Here is a 27,311-nt window from a genome sequence, read left to right as displayed (position 1 = left end):
GTAACTTCATTTTTAAAGGCTAATAAATTTTAAGATCCTCCCTAATATCAAAGTTTCTCTCTAATGTTTTTTTCCAAATTGAAGGACTGAACCATTTATAACTGGACCAGATTAAGCATAATGATTTATTGCATCCACACATGTTGAACTGATTTAAGATATTTTCCTTAATATTCACTTTGGCATCTTAAGCCATTTTAGTTACAATACACTATCCTATAAACCTCAGTACAGTTCCAAGAAGAAATACATTCTAGAAGATTTCACAGGGCCATTAGTGACCTGGAGTCAAATTCAACCTAACATTCCTTGTACTATTCAAATTGGTCTGCAGTAATGCTACCATTAAATTGGGTCACGCTGAGTTGTAACTAATTAAACCTGCTCAGATAATCCATTCCAACTAGCTATTAGACCATTTGACTCTTTGGAACATTTCTACATATGAGTACAAAGTGTTCTGGGGTATTTAATCAGCTTAATTTTTCTAGGGTAAACCAGACCTCAAGGGTCTCTGAAATGACATGAGCAACTATAGTATGTCAAAAACAGCATCTCCATCCACATTGTTGCTTTACCTTTGACTAGTTCCTTACCAATCCCATATCCTTTACTTGGCTGTGTTGTTAGCTCTGCTTCCTCCACACTTAGCATACAGCCCAGACTCCTATACTACTTAAGCTATTTGAACTATATTCACAAAAGACCTGAACATTGAAAAAATGTCTCAAAGCATCACAGAGAGCAATGAAGAGAAACTGGACCCTCAGCTACTTTGCTTTAGGTCTGTGGCACGTGTTCATTGCAGGCTGTCATAGACTAGAGCAATGTTGGAGAAAATGGCAGAATACTAGTCTACAAGGCTTGCAGGAAGGGTGCAGGAGGGGACTTGGGTCATGCTGGTGCTGAGGTGGCCTAATGGGGCTGGCAGGCTCCCTACCTGGCTCCGCACGGCTCCCAGAAGCGGCCGGCATGTCCCTGTGGCCCCTAGGTGGACATATGGCCAGGGGGGTTCCGCATATTGACCCCAGCCCAAGAGCTTGCTCTGCAGCTCCCATTGGCCAGGAACCACAGCCAATGGAAGCTGCGGGTGTGGTGCCTGAACGCGGATGCAGCATGCAGAGCCACCTGGCTGCACCTCCACCTAGGAACATGTTGCCACTTTCAGGGAGCCCTCCCCACCCCAAAGTAAGCACCAACCAGAGCCTCACCCCCTCCCACATCCCAACTCCCTGTCTTAGCCTGAGCCTCCTCCCACACCTAAACTCCTGCTGGTGCTGGGGTGGGAGAGGTACGGTGGCCCGCAATTGCAGCTGGCCCAGGGGCTGCCCATGCTGCTCAGGCGGCCCCCATGCCAGTCGCACCAGGCACTGCAGAAGTCCTGGAAAGTCACAGAATCCATGAAACTCACAGCCTTACTTATAGTACAATTCATCCAAATTGAGGACCTTAATATTCTTTATAAAAGTGGTTAAGACCCTTATTTTACAGATGGGAATCCAAGAAACAAAAACTGCCTTATTCACCTAACACTGAACACCAAGTAGAATAGCTGGAACTAGAATCTAAGTCTAACTCCAAACTCCTTTTTCTAGATTACATCACTTCCGAAATTTCAGCTAGCAACTTAATGCATTCTCTGCAGTCAAAGCTGAAAAATCATTTCCATTACAAACTCATTTACACATACTTGTGATTTTTCAAGACATTCACCTTTAGAACTGAAGTTTTCCACATGGTCTCTTGCCTGCAAATGAAAAAAATCTATCCAATGTTTATTGTACTTTCATTTGCCTTGAAACAGAAACACTATGATAAGTAGATCAAAGAGGTTTGTTTGTTTTTCCTCTCCTATAAACCATATGCACAGCAGCACATATCGTTTGAGCAGGTTGGGAATCTGACAGAACATTTTTCATAGAAAAACACCAATTCATCTAAATTAAAACTGTTAGAGCGATACCCCGGAATAGCCAATATCCCAATGGTCAGGGCACTAACTTGGGATGTGGAAGACCCAGATTCAAAGTCTCTTCTTGGTCACATCACAAACGAGCACCCTAGCCACCAGGCTGTGTGTTATTCTGGGGTGGGTGTCTAATTTTTTCCTGCAAAAAATTCAAAAAAAGTATCTCCTTTCATCATTATGCAGAACAGGAACATGTTTGAAATCTCAAAACTTTTTGCAGGATAGGAAAAGCTATTTGCCGTTCCGCTTCTCTCATCATAGTACTGGATCAAAAGCAAGCTTGCTGAAGCTCTGCACTACCGTTTCTAAATCCATAGGCACGATGGGTTTGAGGACAACAAGAAAGCAACTCCTCCACAGAGAATTGAGATACTGGAAATGGGAAGTATCACACAAAGAAGTAGGGAATGCGGGTTTGTTGGACCATATCAGGGAATTTCTGTATTAAAACCATAAAGTGTATGTGTATAACAAGTCTGAGGTGAAGAGAGACAAGGTGTAAAACTGAATTCAGTTGAATTCCCCACAGCTTAGGCCTCTTGATTTTTCCATTTCTGTGTCTCTCCCTCTCTGTGAGAAACATGCAAGGCCAAACTGCTAATTACGTTAGCACATCCTAAGACAGAAAGTCTGTTCTCAAAAACAACTGTAATTGTTCTTCCAAACAGAACACAGTTTAGTAGCTTTTAACTTCTTTGCTATGTATGTTAAAGTTTAAGTAGATTTGAAACATCCTCAGGGTTGCTAAAAGTTAAGAAATAGTAAAGTAATAAATGATAAATGCATGTTAAAACAGAGGATGTATGTGAATGGATGCTTGATTTAGATAGAGGATAAACTGATTTAGATAAAGAATGAATCAGGGAAGTGCCAGCCTAAGAATTACAATTTCACTCTCAATTGGCCAAAGAATGCACAGACCAGGCTGGAATCCACCCAAGTGCCGCCTCCCCCCCCCACCACCCCCCCCTGATTCCAAAGAACAAGATAACACTCAATCATCAGGGATGTGCCACCTGCTGATTGATAATCACCTCAAACAAACATTAGCAGGATGAAGCAATTCCCATAGACTTGTATAAGGACAAAATCCTTTAAGAACAGACTCTAAAGACTGAAAACTTTGAATCTGGCTCTGCAACCACCTTCCAGGAGCATCAGATGCACTTCTGACAAAGACTCGGCTCCACCCTTGTGTGCAAGCTACCTGGTCAGTACTCTGCCATGAGCAACCTCTAGGCTGGTAACTATAACAACAGCAGAACTTGTATGAATGAGTGTGTGAATGAATAAGGAATGGTAGTGAAATTATATTGAATTGCATATCCTGATTTCTTGCTCTCTCTATATATTTGCAATAAACCTGGCATTTTGCCTCATCCCTCTTATAAGATCCTGTTGGTATTATTTTATTAGTGTAACAGATTGACTAGTAGGAGCAGCACTGCTGCTATTATGAACTTCTGTTAAGGTAGTATGACAAAGTCAGATCTGACAGCTGTAAGAGAGTAGGTAGAAGGCAAGTAATATCAGCCTTAAAATGACTAAAGCTCTTTCCTCTCAGAAACCTGAATCAATTAAAGGCTAACGGTGACCTTTAAAGGCCCCTCTTCCCTTGAGATAGAGTGAGGAGGGATGAGAAAAACTACAGCAGGGTTAGTGGCACAAGGGAGAAAAGGCTTCTCTTGGGAGGAAGGCTGCTCTACTCCCTGTAGGAGAAATAGCCTAGTTAACTGCTGTTTGGGGAAGGGCTGGCAACCAGAAATCAGCATAATAAGGCAAAACCCCGGAAAGTGGGTAGGGTAAAGTATCTCCTTTTGTGTGTTGTGAGTTTGTTTTTTTGTTTTGCTTAAGAGAGCTACCTGTGTCTACCCTGAGGCTCACCTTGTAAATATTGAAAAAATAAATCAGAGCGAAGAATTAAAAAGCTCTGGAGTAAGACTGATTCACTCCAGGCCCCCACTGTCTGAGGGAGAAAGGCTGAGGCCATGTCTACATCTAAAATTTTGCAGCACTGGTTGTTACAGCTGTATTAGTACAGCTGTATAGGGCCAGCGCTGCAGAGTGGTCACACTTACAGCAACCAGCGCTGCAAGTGGTGTTAGATGTGGCCACACTGCAGCGCTGTTGGGCGGCTTCAAGGGAGGTTCCGGGAACGCGAGAGCAAACCGGGAAAGGAGACCAGCTTCGCCGCGGTTTGCTCTCGCGTTCCCGGAGCCACCCAGCAAACCGCAGGGAAGGAGACCTGCTTGCTCGGGGTTCCGGGAACGAGAGAGCAAACCGGGAAAGGAGACCAGCTTCGCTGCGGTTTGCTCTCGCATTCCCGGAGCCACCCAGCAAACCGCAGGGAAGGAGACCTGCTTGCTCGGGGTTCCGGGAACGAGAGAGCAAACCGGGAAAGGAGACCAGCTTGATTACCAGAGGCTTCCTCCTTCCACGGAGGTCAAGAAAAGCGCTGGTAAGTGTCTACATTGGATTACCAGCGCTGGATCACCAGCGCTGGATCCTCTACACCCGAGACAAAACGGGAGTACGGCCAGCGCTGCAAACAGGGAGTTGCAGCGCTGGTGGTGCCCTGCAGATGTGTACACCTTCAAAGTTGCAGCGCTGTAACTCCCTCACCAGCGCTGCAACTTTCTGATGTAGACAAGCCCTGAGGCAGCGAAGGGCATGCCTTGCCACAGAAGTATCAGTCAAATTAGATATGAAAGTACCATATACTATGGCAACAGCAAAAGAGCTAGTGTCACCTTGAGTTGCATCCACAGAAGTATTTCACAGAGCTAGGCGGTGGATATATACATTCTAGTATGACTGCAGCTAGACCGGGGTAGGCAACCTATGGCATGCATGCTGAAGGCAGCATGCAAGCTGATTTTCAGTGGCACTCACACTGCCTGGGTCCTGGCCACTAGTCTGGGGGGATCTGCCTTTTAATTTAATTTTAAATTAAGCTTCTTAAACATTTTAAAAGCCTTATTTACTTTACATACAACAATAGTTTAGTTATATATTATAGACATAGAAAGAGACCTTCTAAAAACGTTAAAATGTATTCCTGGCAAGTGAAACCCTAAACTAGAGTGAATAAAGTACACCACTTTGGCACACCACTTCTGAAAGGTTGCCAACCCCTGAGCTAGACAAATGGTTCTGGGCACCTCAGTACTAAGGAGATGAAGACAAACTGGAGGAACTGTCTTGAAATAAAAAACTCAACGATTTTAACGTATATAGCTCCACTAGAGCAGGAAAGGGTTAACACAAACATTTGCAAATGCATAAAAAAAAGTGAACACCAGAAAAATTTAATATGGTAGAAGATATAATTAGAAATAAAGGAAGCTAAAAATGACCTACCCTAGAAAGGAAAAAGTATTGGGGTTGTGCATATTGACTTTGTGATGTAAACACCTTTCTGAAAACAACTCTTTTTTTTAAAGACATGAACATTCTAGCTACCCTGGAAGATTATGGTACTAGGAGGTTGGTGCCAAACATATAGGAAAGCAATATCTGATTGAGGAGACAAATTTGACCGACTTTTTGACAGACTTTCACTATGTGCTCTGTGTAAAAATGAAGAGGTCTACTGAAGATAAAAAATCCTTTAAGACAGACACCTAAAAAGGTAACTAAGTAACTCAAGGAATTCATAATGGAATAGAGGGCATCTCATTTCTAAGTCAATGTTACGCTTTACAAAAACACCCTGGAAAATGGCATCTCCTCTGATGAGCTCTAAACAATTCCTAGGCCCAGCTGAGACAGACTGTCTGGATGGCTCAATGTGGGATTAGGGTTGGAAAAAAGTTGAAAGCCTCTACTGACCCACTTGGAGATATGTTCATGGCAGATTAATTCAGCTGAGGTAACCAAGTTCAGACTTCATCAGCTGGAGAGAAGGTCACAACAACACAGCACTTCTGAAGGTTAAGTGAAGCAAAGGTAATGGGGAACGTTCTAAATGATATTTCCTGTATCTTGTGCTCTTCTGTTTTCCCTGACAATACTCTAGCAAATACCTAAAGTTTCTCAGACTTCCTTAAGTTTTCCACAAGCCACATGAAGTGTCTAGACAACATATTAAGGGTTTACACTTTTTACAACAGTTTACTAAAGCAGTCTTTAGTAGATCATGTGTAGCATCTACCATCATACACAGCATACTTAAGTAAACAACATGAAATTTTTATCCACACTTTTAAATTCTGCTTGAAAATCTAGCTCTTCATTATTTGTGGAAGTGGTTCTGGTAAAAGTCTTTACAATCAAGGTGTCATCAGCTTACCAGGAAATCCAATTTTATCAGAAAGTCAATCTTAATTCACACCAAGTGTTACAGAAGATCACATAAAACACTGCAGAATTCTGCAGTTACACATAGTTTAACATAACAGAATTTGGTATTATGTATCATCTTTCACATTCCACCCATTCTCAAAGCACATTACAGCAGGCATTAAACATATTGGTAATACAGTGACTGTGGAACGTGGCAGCAATAGCTAAACAAACCGTACAGTCTTCCTAGATGTTAGAGATCTGGAACATTGTTCAGCTTTATCACCACTTGATCATTCCAACAACAGACACAGGATCGTTAAGGGTGCAAATCAGAAAAGATATAGCGTATTGCAGTATACTGTTTGCATTAGGTAAGAGCTCAGTTTCTAGAGTGAGCTCTGACTCTGGCAAAGATTGAGCCTGTATAAAACTGCATTACAACAAAATGGATCATGCATCCTAATGGATCATGCATCCTTTTGAAGTGCTATTTTAGTGTCCCAAATACCTTTGAGAATGCACTTTATGGCCTATATAATCCACATTATTCTACCATAGCTGACACAGATCTGTTGCTTATTATTTATATTGTATTTTGTGCTTCTATATATTTCTGTTGTACAATAGCCCCAAGACCTTGGAATACTGAATGGAGAAGACAGGTAGGGCTCTAAAAACAAGTTGCGCTCCACTTTCTGAAGTACCAACTTATTTTGTTTTTGTTAGAACGATAAGCGTAAGTCAGCAAGTTGACAGCATTAGCAGTTTAAAGTACTAGCAAGGTAAGTTTCACTGTACAGTTTACTGCTCTATAGAAACAGCAGAAAGCTGCTTTGGATTGATATTTAAATTAAAAGGAAGTTAAATATCTTTGTCCAGAAGAGACAGCTTGTGGAGACTGGGAAGAAAAATGAAAAAGAAGAGAAAGAGTGGCTAAAATGTAGGAATACAACTGCTAGCAGAGTCAGCTGAACTGGGATACAAGAAATAAATCTAGCTGAAAACTGCTCAGTGACTGTTAATCTTCTAATTATTTTAGTTACAAAGTCAATTTTGTTCTTGACTATATTCCACCTCTTTTGAACTTCTCCTTTCTTTTATGAGGTGGTTCTGGAATTCCTATTCTTTCCCTTCATTTTATTTCCATTTGCCACTTTAAATGCCCTGCATGATAGTAACCCTTCCTTTAGCTCAGAAGGGCTTGATGTGGTTCAATAAATAGCCCCAAACTTCCTCTTCAATAGATGGGGGAAGGGATCAATGAATTTTTCACTTCATCCAATAAATGAGACCAATTCCACAGTACTCCTATTTCCTTCTGCCCCAGGGAGCAAGACATGGATTTTGGTCCTAAAGTTGTTGTCACTAGACAACTGGTACAACTACCACACTTTTGTCTGTCTCCTCTCTATTTGCCCGAGTCATACTCATTTCTTATCCCCCCACACCCTCCTTTTATGGTCTCTGTGCAGCCTTTGCACAAAGCATATAACTGATGGGAGAAAATCTGACCTGTTCTTGGTCATTTTCCCACATTGCCATTGGGTATGTAGAGAACAAAGCCACCTAAAGGGTGTTAGACCTTTGAAAGTTTTCAGCTGTTGTCTGCAAAACAGTTCTGTTTAACCTATTTGTTGAGTCCTTGCTAAACACATTAAGAAATTTGCTAGAAGCAAACAAAAGACATTGAAAGAAATGTTAGTGCCATTAAAAGTAACTCAACATTTTGACTTGCTCTACAACTTTCACCCTCCAGTTTTTGTTCTCATCACCTTTGTATGTAAAATTCTTCTAAATTCTACATACCACAACCACAGCAATCTTTAAAAGCCATTTTAAAGTGAGTCATAAAATACAATACGCACAATAAAAAACATGACTACACTGACTAAGTTTTATAGAGTACTATAATAAAAATTACTGAAAACAAGAGTCTTAACTCACTTCTGTTCTTTAGTTTCAAAATACACATCTTTTGTTTCCATACCCATTTGTCTGATAAGATTGCCAAACAAGAGTTGTAACCTTAAGGAACTCATCCTAGATCAGTGGTTTTCAACCTTTTTTAGTTCGCGGACCCCTAAAAAATTTCAAATGTACCCCTTTGGATATCTTAGACATAGTTTGCGGACCCAGGTTGAAAACCACTGCCCTAGAAAAAGCATTTTCTTTAACTGCTTCCTCACTCCTTAAAGCATAAACATCTCAAATAGATACAAAAGTAAGGAACAACGCATGAGCCCAGAACATCTCTTTTATACGTATTTAGGAAAAGCAATAAAGCATGATGAGAATTAAATACATGCTGTAGAAATAGTGATTACTGTGGACAGAACTGTTCTGAGGCCCACACATGATCAACTGTAGTTTTAAGATGTACTTTCAGCTCAAATTAATTTAGTTTGGCTTAATACTTTAGAGATGGCTGCATAAAATGAGTTATCTCAAAAGCATATCTTGTCTATAATATACTTAAACACTTAGTGGAAGATAGTGTAGGATGGCATTCAATTATAGATGAAAACGGAGAAAGGTTCTCAGTTAAAATTCCAGGTGAAGCCTCATGAAGTATGACTTTAGGTAAGTCAACCTTCTTGTACCTTAGTGAAACTATTAGTTGAACTTGACAAAACCAAGACTTCTTAAAGCTAGATACTGCATTTGGAAAAATTCTTAAAGGAGAAAAATGACAGTTTGGCCAAAGAAACCAAGTAAAATGCCATTTTATGTATAATCTGAAGGTGATTTTGCTTCCAAAGTCAGGCATGTAATTGTATTTATGACAGCCAAATTAAGCTGAACAAAAATTCTAGTCACATTAAAAGTAACAAAGGAAAGCGAGGAAATAAAAATTATAGGGAGACACTCTCCTCAGTGGACTCAGGTGCAAACAGCAGAAAACCATGTATAAAATAACAGCATAACAGTGCAAGTATGGCACTAAAACCAGAGGTGCCACAAGTACCCCTCATTGTTCTTGCTGATACAGACTAACACGGATACCACTCTGAAACTAAAACCAGAGTTTTTCCTGGATTTAAAAAAACAAAAGAAACTTTTTAGAATTGGCTTTCCTACATATCTTCGGTAAAAGATGATTAAACACTCAAATGGCTATTTAATCAAAAACTACCATTCTAGTCTATTAAATACATTTTAAAAATAAGAAGTAAATTTAGTATTTATGAAAGAAACCAATACTAGTGCAATTTTCTCATTTCAGTTCTACTAATGTACCTTGTTCCTGACCTGCACCATCCTTTTGAGTCAGACTCCCCTCCTGAAGAGATTGAATATGTTGTGGTTTTATGAAGGAGTGTTATAAGAACCTAGAATTTTAGGCCACTTAACTCTTTTTAATTGACATCTAACACTTTCTCTTTAAAAGAAGCCTGGCACAATAATCATTAATACTCCTCCAGATCACTACACTTAGATTGTAAGCTCTGTGCAGCAGGGTTCATCTTTTTATTCTGTGTTTGCACTGTGCCCAGCACAATGGGATCCTGGCCCACCACTAGGGTTTTAACATTTTACTGAAATGCAAATAATAAATAATAATACATATAACAAATGTGAATCAAGTTGTTCCACGAGCTGGCAGGGGCTGACTGCTGCAGAACACGTAAGTGCCTGAGGAAATGGGAAAAGTCAGACAGTGTTGCTCAAACAACCTATTTAGCACTATTTGCTAATCATGAGCTATACTGACTGATTTCCAGGGCAAACTCCACTTCCTGGCCAGAAGAGTCACAGATGTTCATGTAAGTAGGAAGCAGCAACTTAATGGGGAAAACAGAACCACACAAAAGAACCATCTTGGTTCCACCAATATCTTGGTCATCAACTACTTAACGTGACTAGGTACTACCACTCTCAAAGGGTCATAGCAATGAAGATATTGTTTGGAATTGCAGAAGCCTCATGGTGGAAGAAGGTTGCTCCAAGATAGACAAAAGTGCTTTTAATAGACAACGGCTTAATATTATGAAAACCCAGGTAAATATTTAGTAATGTACCAGTCTAAACGTTTGAAACATCTAGAAGGTATGACTATTATACGAGCAAGAAATTCCAAATCAGCCAAAGATGGTATTGCTACATAGGCAGTGTGTTCAGCAGCTGGAAAGAAAGGAGTGAAGACTGTCCACTTCGAAAGACTAAGGCCATGTCTATACTATGCCTCTATGGCTGCACAGTTGCAGTTTTGTCGCTTTAGCGCCATAGTACAAATAATTCCTACGTAGACAGAATTAGTTTTTCCATCAATGTAGGCAATCCACTTCCCCAACCTAGCCATATCCACACGGGTGGGTAGGTCAACTTAACTACAGCACTGAGGGTACGTCTACACTACCCGCCGGATCGGCGGGTAGCATTCAATGTATCGGGGATCGATTTATTGCGTCTCGTCTGGATGCGATAAATCGATCCACGAATCGACACCCGTATTCCACCTCGGGAGGAGGAGTAAGGGGAGTCAAGGGCGAATGGCGACAGTTGACTTGCTGCCATGAGGACGGTCAGGTAAATCGAACTAAGATACTTCGACTTCAGCTACATGAATAGCGTAGCGGAAGTTGTGTGTCTTAGTTTGAACCCGCCCATGACTGTAGCCCAGGCCTGAGTGGTGTAAATTTTTCACACCCCTGAGCAACATAGCTAGGTCAATCTAAATTTTAAGTGTTGATCACACCAAGGAAGCCATATTGATTGGCTCTCAGTTAAGTCTCCGCTAGTCTATCTGGAAATATGGAAGCTGAGTCCCCAGGCCTCAACAGTGGTGAGAAGGCAGAAAAGGGGCAACATACAGTAAAGGAAATGAGGGAAAGTATTATCTAGCCTACTCCTACCAAGGAACTGCCAGCCTCATAAAAGAACTGGGGAAAAATAAATTACTGCAGATGCCATTATTCAAATATTGGTAACAATATTTCAAACACCACCAGGAGTCCTTGTTCACAGTACAGAACAAAAGTCTGATAGTTCTCCCTTGAGGAGAAGATGATGCGAGTTACAGAAGCAGAGGGGATCTAAAAGTAAACTTTTTCATTATGTTTAAATTTAAAAGATTCTGATGGATTATGTACAAGATGTAAAAGTATTTTTTAAATTATTTTAAAATTTTAATTCCAAGTTTCATATTGGAGTGAACTTCAAATATTTTTCAAGGGTTCTTAATACAAATTCTGATACCACTTCAACTATTGGCAGCACCTTCACAATTTACATTTACCCATGAACATTAAAGTGCATGAATTCTTTCAACAGGAATGGAGCAGTCTGTCCAAAGCTTATCCAAATAATATTTTAAATGGTATTGCACAAGGTCATGCCTATTGTCAGCTGCCCACATAATACATATCCTGAATTTTACAATATCAGGATATGTAATATGCAAAGTCAGACTTAATGACCAGAGAGCTTTACACTTAATTGTTTAAGAGAAGAATATTAGTTTTTAATATTGAATATTTTAAACACTTTTCTACAAGCCAATAAGTGAAAGTTTGGTTACTGATTTCAATCATCATCATATGGAAATTAAATATTAAGGGGACTATGATATTCCTTTAGACACTAAGTCAGTATGCAATAATTAATAACTTATGATCTCTTGCTGGATATGGCTTATTAAACACTGTATAACAAATTGGTGACTGAATTACTGCAACTCTGATATTTGAAATAGAGGGTTCTCTCACATCGTGTTAATATGAATAAAGGAAGATTTTTAAAAAAATCAATAGTGAGGTTTTAAATGACATATTCAAACAAGTTCCAAAATCCTAAATCACAAGAGTAACCTTGTAATCTATGAATAAGAATTTATGAATGACAAACTGCCAGAAAATGAAACCAAGTTTTTGACATTTGGAAGGAGACTCCTTCAATTTGAAACAGGTATTAATAAAGTAGCTGTTTAATTTCACCTATGTAAAAAGTGAACACCATGTATATGCTGTTTGCAAAATACGCTGAAATCCTTTGAAATGAAAGGCAATATAGAAATTTAAGATATTAATCTAGAGCCCTGCCAGCTAGACAGCCCTCCGCCCCAACAACCTTATAAAAAGTGTCACACTGGAAAGATTATTAAATGCTTAAAGTGATCCTCTTCATAAAGGCATAAATGATCTCTCTGAAATTGTTGGTGGAAGCTACAGGGCCAATCTCCCAGCCATGTCATGTCTACTACCACCCAGATCTGTGTCTTATCTCCCTTTTCTACACTCAGTTTCCCCCCCACCCCCCACTCCCATCTCTCAAAAGTATATTGATCTAAGGCACTTTCTGACCCTTAAGGATGAAAAGCAGAAAAAAAAAGTTATGTAGAGAGGGTTTGGGATATAGATAGTATGTGAAACATGGTACTAATTAAAACTGAATTACCCCATTCTCCATCTCTGCTTCTTGACAATAAGGATATCTTTACTGCGCACCCTTGTTCAGATTCCTAAATTGTACCCTTTGTCGCCTTCCTAAACCTGCTCAGCACATTGCTCCAGTAGCTAAACTGTGCCACAAAGTGCCCTTCTGCCCTGCTCCACTATAACTCCACCCCCCATCTCTGTGGCTGTATCCTGAGTCACAATAAGTATTTCTATGCTGTCCTAAGGCTCTTCTAGCTAGATTTTGCAATGTGATCCTCAGCCCCTCTTCCTCTCCACACACACCAAGGTTATGCTCAAGTTCCCCACGTACCACCAGCCTCCTTGATGTCCTCTTCTCCCTCTACAAAGTTCATTTTCACAGCTCCCCTCCCGATTTCAAACCCAAATTCTCCTTGCAGACTCCAATCCCTTGCTCCTACATTTCCCCTCAGCAGCCTCACAGTCCATTTCCCTCCCACAGGCCCCACGAATATTAGCCCCCAGTCTCTCCCTACATCTGCCCACATGTTGTCCTCATACCCAGTATGGCCCTTAGCAATACCCTCACATCCCACTTCCAGTGATGCCTCCCAGCGTTCCCCTTCCCTCCTGTCAATGTTACTCCCACGCCTCGCCATCAATCTTTTCCTCAAGGCTTCGGCTTCCACCTCCTCCAACGCTATCCCCAATATCCCCTTCCCCAGCCCTATTCCCCGGGCCGCAGCCCCTCATACCTGAATGTGCCAGGGCCCTACTCACCACCAGGCCCTCCCCCCGTGTTCCCTTATTTCCTCTTCGCCCCCGGGGCTACGTCTGCATTCCCCCATCCGGTGCACGCCCCTCCCCCCCCTTTCCCCGCAACGTGGCCCCGGCGGCGGTTACCGTGGGGCGGGGGCGGCGGCAGGCCAGGTGGGGGGGAGGGCGGCGGCAGGCCAGGCGCCGCCCCCCCTCTCAGGAAGGACGGCACGAACTCGGCAGCGTGGACATTGGGCACGAAGGGCTTGGCGTTCACGTTGAGCTGGCGGCTGAAAGCCGCATCAAGGAGGAGCTCCTGCTGCTCGGCCTGGGCCTCTGCGGCCGGCGGCGCGGACCCAGGGTCGGCGCCGCTGCCCGGCTCGATGTCCGCCTGGTCCCAGCAGTCGGGAGCCGAATCGCTGCTACTCCCGCTGCCGTTCCCGTTCGCCTCCATTTTGTGGCTGCCCCACAAACCTCTGCGGCTCCGAAGCCGTACGGGAGAAGGCGGCGGCGGCGGCAGCAGCACCGACTCAGCACTCCCTCACTCCAGCGACTCCGCGTGTGCCCCACCGCCCTGCGCAGTGTGACCTGCCGGAGTTCCCGTGCCTCCTCCCGACAGAATCTTTCGTCGCCATCTTGGTAGTTATTTCTTCCCTGGTTCCCGTTCCATAACATGAGTGTACTGAGGTGTAGGTACTACGATTCCCAGTAGGCTTTGCGCTCACATATTTGCCTTTCCCTCTGGGAGAGACGGGAAATGTAGTTCTCTTGGCCTACTGGGTCACTTCTCCCGGCGGGCTTTACGCACTATTCTCTCGGCTTTGCGCCTCTTTCCCCTCCCTCCCGCCACAGAGAGACGGGAAATGTAGTTCGCGGAAGCCATGCAGAGGGAGAACACCGAATCCCAGCAGGCACTGCGTGTTCATTTGCTTTGTTCAACCTTTTTTTGCCACTGCATAGAGGGATGGGAAATGTAGTTCTCCCCCCTTGACTAGGGAGAACAACAGCCCTTCCCATAACTAACCTAGAAGTAGGAAAGGTGGGTGACAGCTGGTGGTCTTCAGTGGTCATAGTCTCAGAGAGCTACCAAGTTGGATGCGCTCAATTATCCCCCTTCCAAGTTCAGGTGAGTGTGTCACATGTAGTAACCTCATATGCAATATTCTATAGATGTTCCTGGGGATGTGGGTCCTCCATCTCCTAAACACAAGCCTTTTCCAGTTCACATCTGCACGCTCCAATTAATTGGAAGTGTGGAGCCTTTCTGTCTCCTTTTGACTTAAGCTGGACTAGAGGAGGCCCAGAACTCCTGAAAAAAGGTTAGGACAAAGGCAGTGAAGCCAAGTCTGATGATTTTTATGGCTAGTCTCATGATATTTGGTGTTTTTTTCTTAAAGCTCCAGCTCCGGAGTCAAGTGATTACATGAGACTCTTTTTATTTTTTTTTTTAAAGGATAGCATAACTTAGCTCTTGGCTGCAGAGAAAAGCCTGAAAAAAAAAGGTGATCCAAGTATATCAAAGGCTTAGAACCTGGAAGGCAAATAAAAATAACTCAAAATATTTTTAAAGGTTTTTAAACTACAGCTGTTCGCACGGTTTAGACAAAGTGCTTGTTGTTGAATGTAAAATTGTTATGGCTGAGGATGAAACGGATGAGTTTGGTCATGTCTGGGGTGGATATCTGAAGTATTGTCCACTGTCCTATAGATATTTGAGATAGGCAGCAATGCCATCATTGTGACAGATATTGGTGTACAGGGAGGTGATATCCAGGGTGGTAAGGATGGTGTTCTGAGGGAGATTGTTAATTTTATGGCATTTCTGGGGGAAGCTGGTTGTATCCTGAAGGAAGCTGGCCCTTTGTGTGGTGAGTGGTTACATAGAGTAATACAGGGGTAGGCAACCTATGGCACGTGTGCCGAAGACGGCACACGAGCTGATTTTCAGTGGCACTCAGGCCGCCCGGGTCCCAGCCACCAGTCTGGGGAGGGCTCTGCATTTTAATTTAATTTTAAAATGAAGCTTCTTAAACATTTTAAAACCTTATTTTCTTTACATATAACAATAGTTTAGTTATATATTATAGACTTCTAGAAGAGACCTTCTAAAAACGTTAAATGTATTACTGGCACGCGAAACCTTAAATTAGAGTGAATAAATGAAGACTTGGCACACCACTTCTGAAAGGTTGCCGACCCCTGGAGTAATATACACTATATATCTAGAAAGACAGAGAGGTTATATAGAGTAACTTAAATACGTGCAAATTCCATTCCATGTATTCACAAAATGTCAATGAATATTTAATAATTTGGTCAAGGGAATTAACCACTGAGGATATGCCTGCAGGGCAAAGACAAACCCGCTGCTGGCCTATGCCAGCCAACTCAGGCTTACAGGGCTGTTTCATCGCTGTGTAGACTTCCAGACTTGGGCAGGAGCTTGAGCTCTGGGACCCTCTCACCTTGCAGGCTCTAGCCAGAGCCCAGAAGTCTACACAGCAATGAAACAGCCTCGCTGGCTGGCATGGGCCAGCAGTGGGTATCTACTTGCTGCACAGACATACCCTTGGGGTGGGTACAAGTTCATAACAGCAGGGAGAATATGATGGCAGGAGAGCATATGGAATCTGGTGATATCAAGATGACAGTTTAAAAAGGAAGAGTTTTTTTTTCTGGTTAAGGTTTAAATTTTGAGGGATAAATTTTTGAGGAATTTTTCACTTAGCAAGTTATGAAGAATATGAGGGGTCTGTGAGATCAAAGCTGTGGTCTGTGTAATACAGCGTTGTGTAGCATATTTTTTTCTGTGGTTCTAACGTTTTTCTGTTTTCTTAAACTGCTAAAGTATAGAGCGTATTAAAACTTCATATTTCTACAGAGCCCAAGGATCTCAAAGTGCTTAAGCCACAAGTTAACACAGTGAGGTTGATAAGCAGTATTATACCCATTTTACAGAAAGAGCTATTGATTTCAGGTGCTTCCAGTATGGTTACTTAACTTGAGACTTTAATTATTCTCAACCCAAAGTGTTAAAAAACCAACCAACCAACCTTGACATTGGCATATCCTCAGTGGTTAATTCCCTTGATCAAATTATTAAATATTCATTGACATTTTGTGAATACATGAAATGGAATTTGCACGTATTTAAGTTATTCTATATAACCTCTCTCTCTTTCTAGATATATAGTGTATATTACTCCAGGGGTCGGCAACCTTTCAGAAGTGGTGTGCCAAGTCTTCATTTATTCACTCTAATTTAAGGTTTCGCGTGCCAGTAATACATTTTAACGTTTTTAGGTCTCTTTCTAGAAGTCTATAATATATAACTAAACTATTGTTGTATGTAAAGAAAATAAGGCTTTTAAAATGTTTAAGAAGCTTCATTTAAAATTAAATTAAAATGCAGAGCCCTCCCCAGACTGGTGGCTGGGACCCGGGCGGCCTGAGTGCCACTGAAAATCAGCTCGTGTGCCGCTTTCGGCACACGTGCCATAGGTTGCCTACCCCTGTATTACTCTATGTAACCACTCACCACACAAAGGGCCAGCTTCCTTCAGGACACAACCAGCTTCCCCCAGAAATGCCATAAAATTAACAATCTCCCTCAGAACACCATCCTTACCACCCTGGATATCACCTCCCTGTACACCAATATCTGTCACAATGATGGCATTGCTGCCTATCTCAAATATCTATAGGACAATGGACAATACTTCAGATATCCACCCCAGACATGACCAAACTCATCCGTTTCATCCTCAGCCATAACAATTTTACATTCAACAACAAGCACTTTGTCCAAACTGTGCAAACAGCTGTAATTATTAGGATGACTCCCCAAATTGCCAATATCTCCATGAGCCACCTTGAGGAAAAATTTCTAAACAAATGCACCACTAAACCAATCATATGCCTGAGATACATCAATAATATTTTCATTCTCTGGACAGAGGACATACATGCCCTCATAAGTTTCCACCACAACTTCAACAACCACCACCCATCCATTAAACAATGTCTAGAACACTCCCACACTAGGATCAACTTCCTGGACAACACAATCAGCTCCAATAATGGAACGCCACAGACAGCTATATACAAGAAACCCATGGATCAGCACACCCACCTTCACAGATCCAGTTACCACCTCAAACACACCAAGAAATTTATCTATAGCCACAAAAACAACCAAAGTCTGATCGCGCCTTAAAGACTAACAGATTTATTTGGACATAAGCTTTCATGGGTAAAAAACCTCACTTCTTCAGATGCATGTAGTGAAAGTTACAGATGCAGGCATTATAATGACCAGATACTCAGATACCACAGAATATGCTCTGAGGAGAAAGTCTGGGATATATATCTTAACCATGGATGGCACCACTGGGGGGGTGTTCAATAGGACATCTGAGCCACACCCCGTGGGAGGCAAGCCCATGATCATATTTTGAGCATCTCCCCAGCTATATGCTGTGAGTACATTTCAAGGGGTGGAGCTTCATTTGTAGGCAGAGCATGAAGTACCACCATTTGTTATTTTTCCTTCTCCATTTGATCCCACATAACATAGGAGGCAAAAGATTGAAATGTAAGTAACTAGGTCATGAGTTGTTTAAAACTAAGTAAAAGAGGTAGTACTAAAACAATACATTTCTAAAGTATGTAGACTTAAATAATTCCTCTGCCAAGTGGAAAGCTCTCCCTATCATGCAAAGGGCCAACTCCATCAATTTCTGAAGAATCTAGACTCCCATTAAAAAAGTATTATGGTTATGAAAAAAACTCCAATTGTGACCTGATGCAGTGCTATTTTCTGGATTATGCAGTAGCATTTCCAGGGCTTCTGTTGCTGCTTAGAGATTTCTTCAAGAGTGAAATTAAGGAGACTTAAATCTGTTTCACTACTGGACTATTCAGAACTTTGTAAAATGGATGAGTCATCTCATTTTTATTCAGCTGCCATATGGGAGGGTTATGAGCAGCAGGATATCTAGGTGCTAACCATATGAAACATGGACTTGAAAAAAAGGACCCCCCTCCCACCTGACAACAGCCAAAATTCTGAGGAAGAGCAGAGTAGTGGAGGTCACTTTCCCGCTTTTTGAATCTGCCAAAATTAGTATCACTCCTGACAGTCATGGGGTCTCTGGGTTTGGAGTGGGAAAAGAGTGATCCTTCTTCTTTCAGCATCCAAAGGAGCCTGGGAGCAAAAGCAAGATATTTAATAGCCAGGAAAAACAGATGAAAAATAACAAGGAGTCAGGTTGCACCTTAAAGTCTAACAGATTTATTTGGACGAAAGCTTATGCCCAAAAAAATCTGTTAGTCTTTAAGGTGCTACCAGACTCCTTGTTTGGTTTTTGTGGATATAGACTACACGGCTACCCCTGATATATGAAAAAATAGATCTCCCTGAGCAAGGAGTTATAGGTAGGAGCACCCTGAAAGAAGTCCCAACACCCTCCAGCTGGTGGGAAGGAAGGCTTGGCTTCTTACCAGGACTTCTCTGGTGCCCCAGCTTTCCATGAATCTTTGTATTAGCTTCTGGTTAATAAGTGACATTTTCTGGCTATTTGGTATCTGGTAAATTTTTATTTTATGGTTTCCCCTTTAGTTGTGGATAAGCCCTTATTTGCTCATTTTTATAACTATCACATAACAATTGGTAAGCCTATTATTATGTGAGTTCTGACTCTACTGAGAAGTCAGTGAGCTCTACCTTCACCAAATGCCATACACGAAAGGGATTTTTCTCAATTCTTTTGCCCCATTTAGAAGGGCTTCCACAGTCCTCTCTTTTGTTAACAGCTGGAGATGTGTCACTTCTGCGGCTACCTCATTTGTGGGGAAAGGATTGTTAGTTCTGTCAGCGTTTGCCTTGAGACTATTACTGCACACAGAGCTTGTGGGCATACTGTCTTATTACATATGTTTTGGCATCCCTTAGAAGGTTGGACTTCAAAGCATTTGAAATACAACTTGGATTTGGCATCCCTAAGCATCCCTGAACTCTGTTCTTGCCTCTTCTCCATTATTCCTGGGTTTGTTTATGTGTGTATGTCTAGAGGGTGAGGGGAAGGAGAAGGCACAGGGGATGGTGGGGAGGGGTTGGAATATAAATGCAAACAGGTTTGATAGTTTCCAGAGTACAAGTTGCCAGAAGCCTCAGAGACTTTCTGTGTGGAAGAAAGGTTACTTGCAGTGTCTGTCAAGCCTGACACTTATTCCCTAGATACTGTGATTGTCAGACATAGTTTCAGAAGCTGTTGTGGTTCTCCCAGGTGTTCCTAAGGGTGTGCAAACCTGTTCTGCAGGTTTCTCCATGCTTAAGAGGTGAGCAATTAAAACCTTAGGGTTTCGCTTTAATCTGATAACTTTCAGTGTTTTCAACCTGGAATATTAAGCAGTACTTAAAAACAAGAGCTAAGCAAACAAGTAGAATCATGATTACTTAACTGGGTCATATCTATTGGAATATAGATAGTGATGTTTTATTGAGCTTTTTACTTTTTCAAATAGTCTCATTATATCATCCAGCCATTTAAACTAAAATTGTAAGTAAAAGCTCGTACGTATTTTTTTTGTTGAAGAATTTTTTATTCTAGAACCACTCATGTTTGCTGCCAAAATTCTTGTAATGGACTGATGCCATTCCTTAAATTGAATTAGATTATTGATTTACATACAGATTCTGTCATCATTGCAACATGATTGCCTCATTAGGTTTTCTTCATGAATGTAAAAGGACCAATAATGCAAGGGAAATGAAAAAGTTTAAAAGGTCTTTCAGTAATAATTAGTTCGTACATGTCTATCACAGGTACTTATATGGCCTTCATTGCCATAATATCTGAGCACCTCACAATCTTTTAGTGTACTTATCTTTGCAATAACCTAGGAGGTAGAGAAGCACATCTCCAGTTTACAAGTGGGGAACTGAGGTACAGAGAGACTAATCTACACTGAATTTTGGGAGGTGTGGTCATAACATGTGTAGATCAAAGCTAGCTCCAGTAATAATAGTAATGAAATCTTTGTAGCACAGTACCCTTGATATGTACTTGAGCTGCCACACTCTTGTTGCTAGGGTTTCACCGGTATTGTTACGTGAGCTAGCTACAGAAATTATAGTGGGGCAGAGAATTGACCCCTGGTTTTGTGGGTTCCCAGCTCTTGGAGATCAGAAATTCATTCTGCAGCAATCAACTAGAGGACACTATCCTTGTCATATTAGTAATAATACTTGGCACTTCTATGGTATCTTTCATTCAAGGTTCTACAAGTACTTTAAACTATTAAGCCTCACATAGACACACTTATGAAGTACCTCTGTTACAGTTATGTAAACTGAAACAGGATAAGGCAAAAGCATTCAACCTTGGTGCTACAGTTAGGTACCTAAATCCACACGTAGGTATTTAAAAATGTAGCCTGATTTTTAGAGGTGCTTTCAAGTCAAAGAGAGTAGTGAATCTGAAAACAAGACTAAGAAAACATGCCATTTACTCAGCAAAATGAAAGAGTTAAGACTTACCAGTAGGAAGAGAAAAATGTAGCAGTGAGATGCAATATGACTACAGTACTTTAGAATTGCAGTTGTGTGTCTCAACCAAATGTAAAAGGCAAGACCCAGAAAGGCATGCTGGGAAAATAAGTTTACCATAAAAAGAGCCAGGGAGAAGTAGTATGTAGTAGGAAATTGTCAGGTGGGAGTTGCTGTTTGTTGTAGCCCTTCTATCTTATAGTGCCTAAATGTAGATTTGGATGTGTGCCTTTAAGCAAACATGTTCAAAAGTTTTGTTCTAGGTGATTTTCCTAAAGTTACATAATGAGTCTGTAACCAGAATAGAGTGGCTAACATTGATTTAACTTAATTTGGTTAAGAGTGCATGCGGCCACACTAAGCATATTAATACGGCGGTGTGCATCCATAGTACTGAGGCTAGCGTTGACTTCCAGAGTGTTGCACTGTGAGTAGCTATCCCATAGCTCCCGCAGTCTCCCCTGCCCATTGGAATTCTGGGTTTAGATCCCAATGCCTGATGGGGCCAAAAACATTGTTGCGGGTGGTTCTGGGTACATGTCGTCAGTCCCTCCTCTTCCTCCCTGCCTCCCTCCGTGAAAGCAAGGGCAGACAACCGTTTCGCGCCTTTTTTCCTGCGTTACCTGTGCAGACGCCAGACCATGGCAAGCATAGCGCCCACTCAGCTCAACGCAGCAGTCATGAACATTGTAAACACCTCGCACATTATCGTGCAGTTTATGCTGAATCAGAACCTGCAAAACCAGGCGAGGAGGAGGCGGTAGCGCAGCGACGAGAGTGATGAGGACATGGACACAGAATTCTCTCAAACCGCGGGCCCCAGCGCTTTGGAGATCATGGTGTTAATGGGGCAGGTTCATGCTGTGGAACGCCGATTCTGGGCCCGGGAAACAAGCACAGACTGGTGGGACCGCATAGTGTTGCAGGTGTGGGACGATTCTCAGTGGCTGCGAAACTTTCGTATGCGTAAGGCCACTTTCATGGAACTTTGTGAATTGCTTTCCCCTGCCGTGAAGCGCCAGAATACCAAGATAAGAGCAGCCCTCACAGTTGAGAAGCGAGTGGCAATAACCTTCTGGAAGCTTGCAACGCCAGACAGCTACCGGTCAGTCAGGAATCAATTTGGAGTGGGCAAATCTACTGTGGGGACTGCTGTGATGCAAGCAGCCAAAGCAATCACTGAGCTGCTGCTACCAAAGGTAGTGAATCTGGGACATGTGCAGGTCATATTGGATGGCTTTGCTGCAATGGGTTTTCCTAAGTGTGGTGCGGTGATAGATGGAACCCATATCCCTATCTTGGCATCGGAGCACCAGAGCAGCCAGTACATAAACCGCAAGGGGTACTTTTAAATGGTGCTGCAAGCACTGATGGATCACAAGGGACATTTTACCAACATCAACGTGGGATGGCCGGGAAGGGTTCATGACGCTCATGTCTTCAGGAACTCTAATATGTTGAAACGGCTGCAGCAAGGAATTTACTTCCTAGACCAGAAAATAACCGTTGGGGATGTTGAAATGCCTATAGTTATCCTTGGGGACCCAGCCTACCCCTTGATGCCATGGCTCATGAAGCCATACACAGGCAGCCTGGACAGTAGCCAGGAGCTGTTCAGCTATCGGCTGAGCAAGTGCAGAATGGTGGTAGAATGTGCATTTGGACGTTTAAAGGGACGCTGGTGCACTTTACTGACTCGCTCAGACCTCAGCGCAACCAATATTCCCATTGTTATTGCTGCTTGCTGTGTGCTCCACAATCTCTGTAAGAGTAAGGGGGAGACATTGTTGAGTCAAATTGCCTGGCCGCTGATTACGTGCAGCCAGACACCAGAGTGATTAGAAGAGCACACCAGGAAGCGCTGCGCATCCGAGAAGCTTTGAAAATCAGTTTCATGACTGGCCAGGCTATGGTGTGATAGTTCTGTTTGTTTCTCATGGATGAAAACCTGCCCACTTGATTGACTCATTCCCTGTAAGCCACCCACCCTCCCCCTTCGATCACAGCTTGCTTTCAAAGGAAATAAAGTCACTATCGTTTAAAAAACATGTATTCTTTATTAATTGATTATAAAAATAGGGAGAGAACTGACAAGGTAGCCCGGGTGGGGTATGGGAAGAAAGGAAGAGGGAAGGAAAGAAAAGGCCATTTCAAAACTTATTGAATGACAGCCTTTTGCTTGGGCTCCACTGGGGTGGAGTGGCAGGGTGCATGGTACTCTTTCACGGTGAACAACACTATTCACATTACGTAGCACATTTGATTTCGGTACAAGGTCACATTTTGCATCGTAATATTGAGTGCCTGTGGTTTTGATGTTGGAGATCACAGACGCCAGGCAACAGAATTCGGCTTGCATGCGGCCATGATAAGCCATTGTCTTTCAGCTTTTGCAACCTTCGTAAAAGCAGCACCCTCCTTTCCTGTAACAAGCAAAATTCGTTGAGTGCTGCAGTTTCCATGTTAACGTTCAGCAGCAGAAACCAAACTAACCCCCTGCCCCATCCAGTTCTCTGGGATGATCACTTTACCCCTTCCCACACCATATGGCTGATATCAAGGAAGATCCCTGCTAGCCAAACACGAACAGCTCAGCACCAAAGGCCCCCCCCCACCGCTTGGCTAACTGCGGAGAAGGATTTCTTTACAGCCACAGGCAAACAGCCCCATAGGAACGGCCACCTCTGTACCCTTAATTAAATTCCTGTATTTCAACCAGGTTACCATGAACGATACCACTCTCCTGAGGATAACACAGCGAGATAAAGAACAGATGTTGCTTGAATGCCAGCAAACACCAGGACCATATGCTGCCATGCTTTGTCATGCAATGATACCAGATTACTTGCTACTAGCATGGCATGGTCAAGTGTCCTGCCACGGAGGACAGAATAAGGCTGCCTTGCCCAGAAATCTTCTACAAAGGCTTTTGGAGTACCTCCAGGAGAGCTTAATGGAGATGTGCCTGGAGGATTTCTGCTCCATCCCCAGACACATTAACAGACTTTTCCAGTAGCTGTACTGGCCGCGAATGCATCACAAGTCCGCAGGGCAAATTAATCATTAAAAAATGGTTGCTTTCAAACCATGTTTTATATTTACAAAGGTATACTCACCAGAGTCCCTTCTATGGCTTCATGGTATGGGATACCGCCTTGGGAGGGTTGGTGGGCTACTTCAGTCAGGCTGAGAAAAAAATCCTGGCTGTTGGGGAGAATGGTGTGCTGTGTGCTCTCCGCAAGCTCGTCCTCCTCCTCCTCAGCATCTTTCCCATCCGCAAAATCCTCAGGCTTGGCTGAAAGTACCCCCTCCTTGGAATCCACGGTCAGAGGTGGGGTAGTGGTGGCACCCCCCCTAGAATTTCATGCAGCTCAGCATAGAAGCAGCACGTCTGCAGCTCTGCACCAGACCGTCCGTTTGCTTCTTTGGTTTTCTGGTACACTTGTCCGAGCTACTTAACTTTCATGCGGCACTGTAGTGAGTCCCTATTGTGTCCTCTCTCCATCATGCCCTTGGAGACTTTTTCAAATGTTTTGGTATTCCGTCTTTTGGAATATAGTTCTGCTAGCATGGAATCCTCTCCCCATACAGTGATCAGATCCAGTACCTCCCATACGGTCCATGCTGGAGCTCTTTTTCAGTTCTCGAACTGCATGGTTACCTGTGCTGACGAACTCTGCATGGTCACCTGTGCTGATCAGCTCTCCAGGCTGGGCAAACAGGAAATTAAATTTAAAAGTTCCTGGGGCTTTTCCTGTCTACCTGGCCAGTGCATCTGATTTCAGATTGCTGTCCAGAGCGTCACAATGGTGCACTGTGGGATAGCTCCTGGAGGCCAATACCGTCGAATTGCATCCACACTAACCCTAATTTGAACTTGCAATGTCGATTTCAGTGCTACTCCCCTCATCGGGGAGGAGTACAGAAATCGATTTTAAGAGCCTTTTATGTTGAAGTAAATGGCTTAGTTGTGTGGCTGAGTGCAGGGTTAATTCGATTTAGCGCTTCTCAATTCGACCTAAACTCGTAGTGTAGACCAGGCCTAAGAGTTGATCCTACCCTGGAACTCTAATAGGAGTTGTTGGAAATGTAGGTATATCAACAGGAGACTTTGACATCTGTACAAGACCTGGTATGTTTGAAGCTGAAATACTGTATCTTGATCTAGAACAGTTCAATTTTAACTGAGTATTTGTACCTTCAGCTCTTTTCCACTAAGTAATGTACAAGCGTGAAGTGCACCATTTGTTGTTGACATTTGCTTTTATTGAACAAATAGATGCTCTATCAGAAAATCCTACATCCAGATGAAGTAGCTGATGTTTGTAAAGGAAGCTGATAAATGTCCCTTCCCTTAAAAAAGGACCATAGTATCTAATATGAACTTATGACTAATGTCAGCTGTCCTCTTTTTGATAAGATGAGCATCCTAGACCAGATCTGTTAAGGAAATGGATGGTGAGGCCTGAAGCCAATGTGGCTGTATGAATCTCTCCTGTGAGCTCTCTTCAGAAGTCTCCCCTCCCATCAGCTTTCAGACTTTCTGCAGAGTCTGTTTGGGCGACAGCAGCCAGAATGGTGCTGCCTTTCAATTTAATTCAATCCATTTTGGTTTCTGTTATGCTAGGAATTTTGGCTCTATCAGTGAAGCTTTGGGTTTCATAGAATCATAGAGTTGGAAGGGACCTCACAAGATCATCTAGTCCAACCCCCTACTCAAAGCAGAACCAGTCCCCAAATGGCCCCCTCAAGGATTGAACTCTCAACCCTAGGTTTAGCAGGCCAATGCTCAAACCACTGAGCTATTATTTTATTTCCAGTGTTCAGTTCAAATACAAACAGATGGTACAAAGTTGACTCCTGTTATACTACAGCAATATTTACAGCACAGCACATTATCACTACTGATGAAAATATGCCTTCAGATAGTATTTGGCCTCGGGGTATAAAGCATATTGTGAGACTGGAGGTGCTTTCATTCTGCAGGCAAAATCTCAGGGGCAAAAATTGCAGTGTTTGAGATTATAGTAAGAGGAGCAGTATAGATTATAAAAGAAAGTAAGACCTCTTGTTATTATAATGGTGACAGTACAGAGCTCAGTCTAGGGCAGTGGTTTCCAAACTTTAACAACCTATGAACCTCTTTCACTAAAATGTCAAGTCTCGTGAATCCCCTCGTAAAAATGAATATTTCCAGGGATTTCCTCCTTCACCAGAGTATAAATAATAAAAGTAGTGATCTTGGAAATATAAAATTTGTTTTTATGACATGCTTATTACACACTATTTATTATTATTATTTATTATTTATCATTACAGTGTTTGTATTACATTATGAAAATGGGAACACTCTTCCAAGATCTCACATTTGTAGCTTGTATCACTTTGAATAAGCCTGTTATAAGACAAGGCTCCTATGTTTCATCAAGAAGTATCAGATGTGAAACAGCATGAAGGTATTTAAGAAGCCAACTCAGAGTTCCTCTTACACAAGCGTTCAGGTCTTGAGCAGTCCAGGCAAACACCGCATGTTACAGCAAAGCTTAAATTTTTTCTTGGTAATAATTTTAAAAACAATACTAGCTGTCTATTTAATTTTAAAAACAGTGGAAAATATCCACCTCCCTTTCCATTTCTTATAAGGAGTCTTGAAGTTTAAATCTCCTCAGTGTGATAGATATGCTTGCTTCGATCTGGTTAGCTCTTGGAAGTCCAGGGGCTCCGGGATGCTGGCCCAGTATTGTCTGGGGTCCCTAGGGACAGCTCTATCCATCATTAGGGAATTTTTTCCCGAGAACCCCCTGTAACATTTCGCGAACCCCCAGGGGTCCATGAACCCCAGTTTGGGAACCACTGGCTTAGGGTAAAATAACATGTCCTGGAAGAGACATATGTGAAATGTCCAGAACAGCCTTGCTAACTAACTCATGTTAATTGTTGAGGTAAAAAACTGTAATGTAGACAAGTGTGACAATGTGGTTCTGGCGGGACCCAACTGAGGGCTTGGCTACACTGGCACTTTACAGCGCTGCAACTTTCGCGCTTGGGTGTGAAAAAAACACCCCCCTGAGCGCTGCAAGATACAGCGCTGTAAAGCCTCAGTGTAGTCAGTGCCGCAGCGCTGGGAGCACAGCTCCCAGCGCTGCAAGCTACACCCGTAAGAGATGTGGTTTATGTGCAGCGCTGGGAGAGCTCTCTCCCAGCGCTGGCGCTCCAACCACACTCACACAAGCAATTTCTTTAGACACTCCAGTCTCCAGTATCACCACCAGTGCCACTCGTCCTGGGGATGAATGGTTATGAAAACCAACATCCTTCTAAAATAAAAAGGTTCTCTCGATCCCAAAGGACCAAGCCCCAGACCCAGGTCAATATACACATCAGATCTTACCCACAA

The 27,311-nt window shown here is 42.5% G+C and overlaps 2 protein-coding genes across 6 annotated transcripts in view; one reads left to right on the top strand and one right to left on the bottom strand.

Annotated features, from left to right (window-relative positions):
* Positions 1 to 13,929, bottom strand: part of GSPT1 (G1 to S phase transition 1) — a 42,957-nt gene extending 29,028 nt beyond the window's left edge. For 2 of the 3 annotated variants that reach the window (XM_030578056.1, XM_030578057.1), the window contains exon 1: positions 13,513 to 13,928. In XM_030578056.1, the coding sequence (XP_030433916.1) occupies positions 13,513 to 13,819 (307 nt within the window). In that variant the 5' untranslated portion in view covers positions 13,820 to 13,928. Of the gene's footprint in view, positions 1 to 13,512 lie in introns of all 3 variants that reach the window. The other variant, XM_030578058.1, reaches the window with a different exon arrangement.
* Positions 13,930 to 14,048: 119 nt separating this feature from the next.
* TNFRSF17 (TNF receptor superfamily member 17) overlaps positions 14,049 to 27,311 on the top strand; it is a 48,164-nt gene continuing 34,901 nt past the window's right edge. For all 3 annotated transcript variants that reach the window (XM_030578062.1, XM_030578061.1, XM_030578059.1), the window contains exon 1: positions 14,049 to 14,491. The gene's annotated coding sequence lies outside the window, so the exon portion shown is untranslated. The remainder of the gene's footprint in view (positions 14,492 to 27,311) is intronic.

Source organism: Gopherus evgoodei, chromosome 10 (assembly GCF_007399415.2).
Source record: "Gopherus evgoodei ecotype Sinaloan lineage chromosome 10, rGopEvg1_v1.p, whole genome shotgun sequence".
Lineage (NCBI taxonomy): Eukaryota > Metazoa > Chordata > Testudines > Testudinidae > Gopherus > Gopherus evgoodei.
Note: the sequence above shows the minus strand (reverse complement) of the source record. Positions and strands in the feature narration are given on the sequence as shown.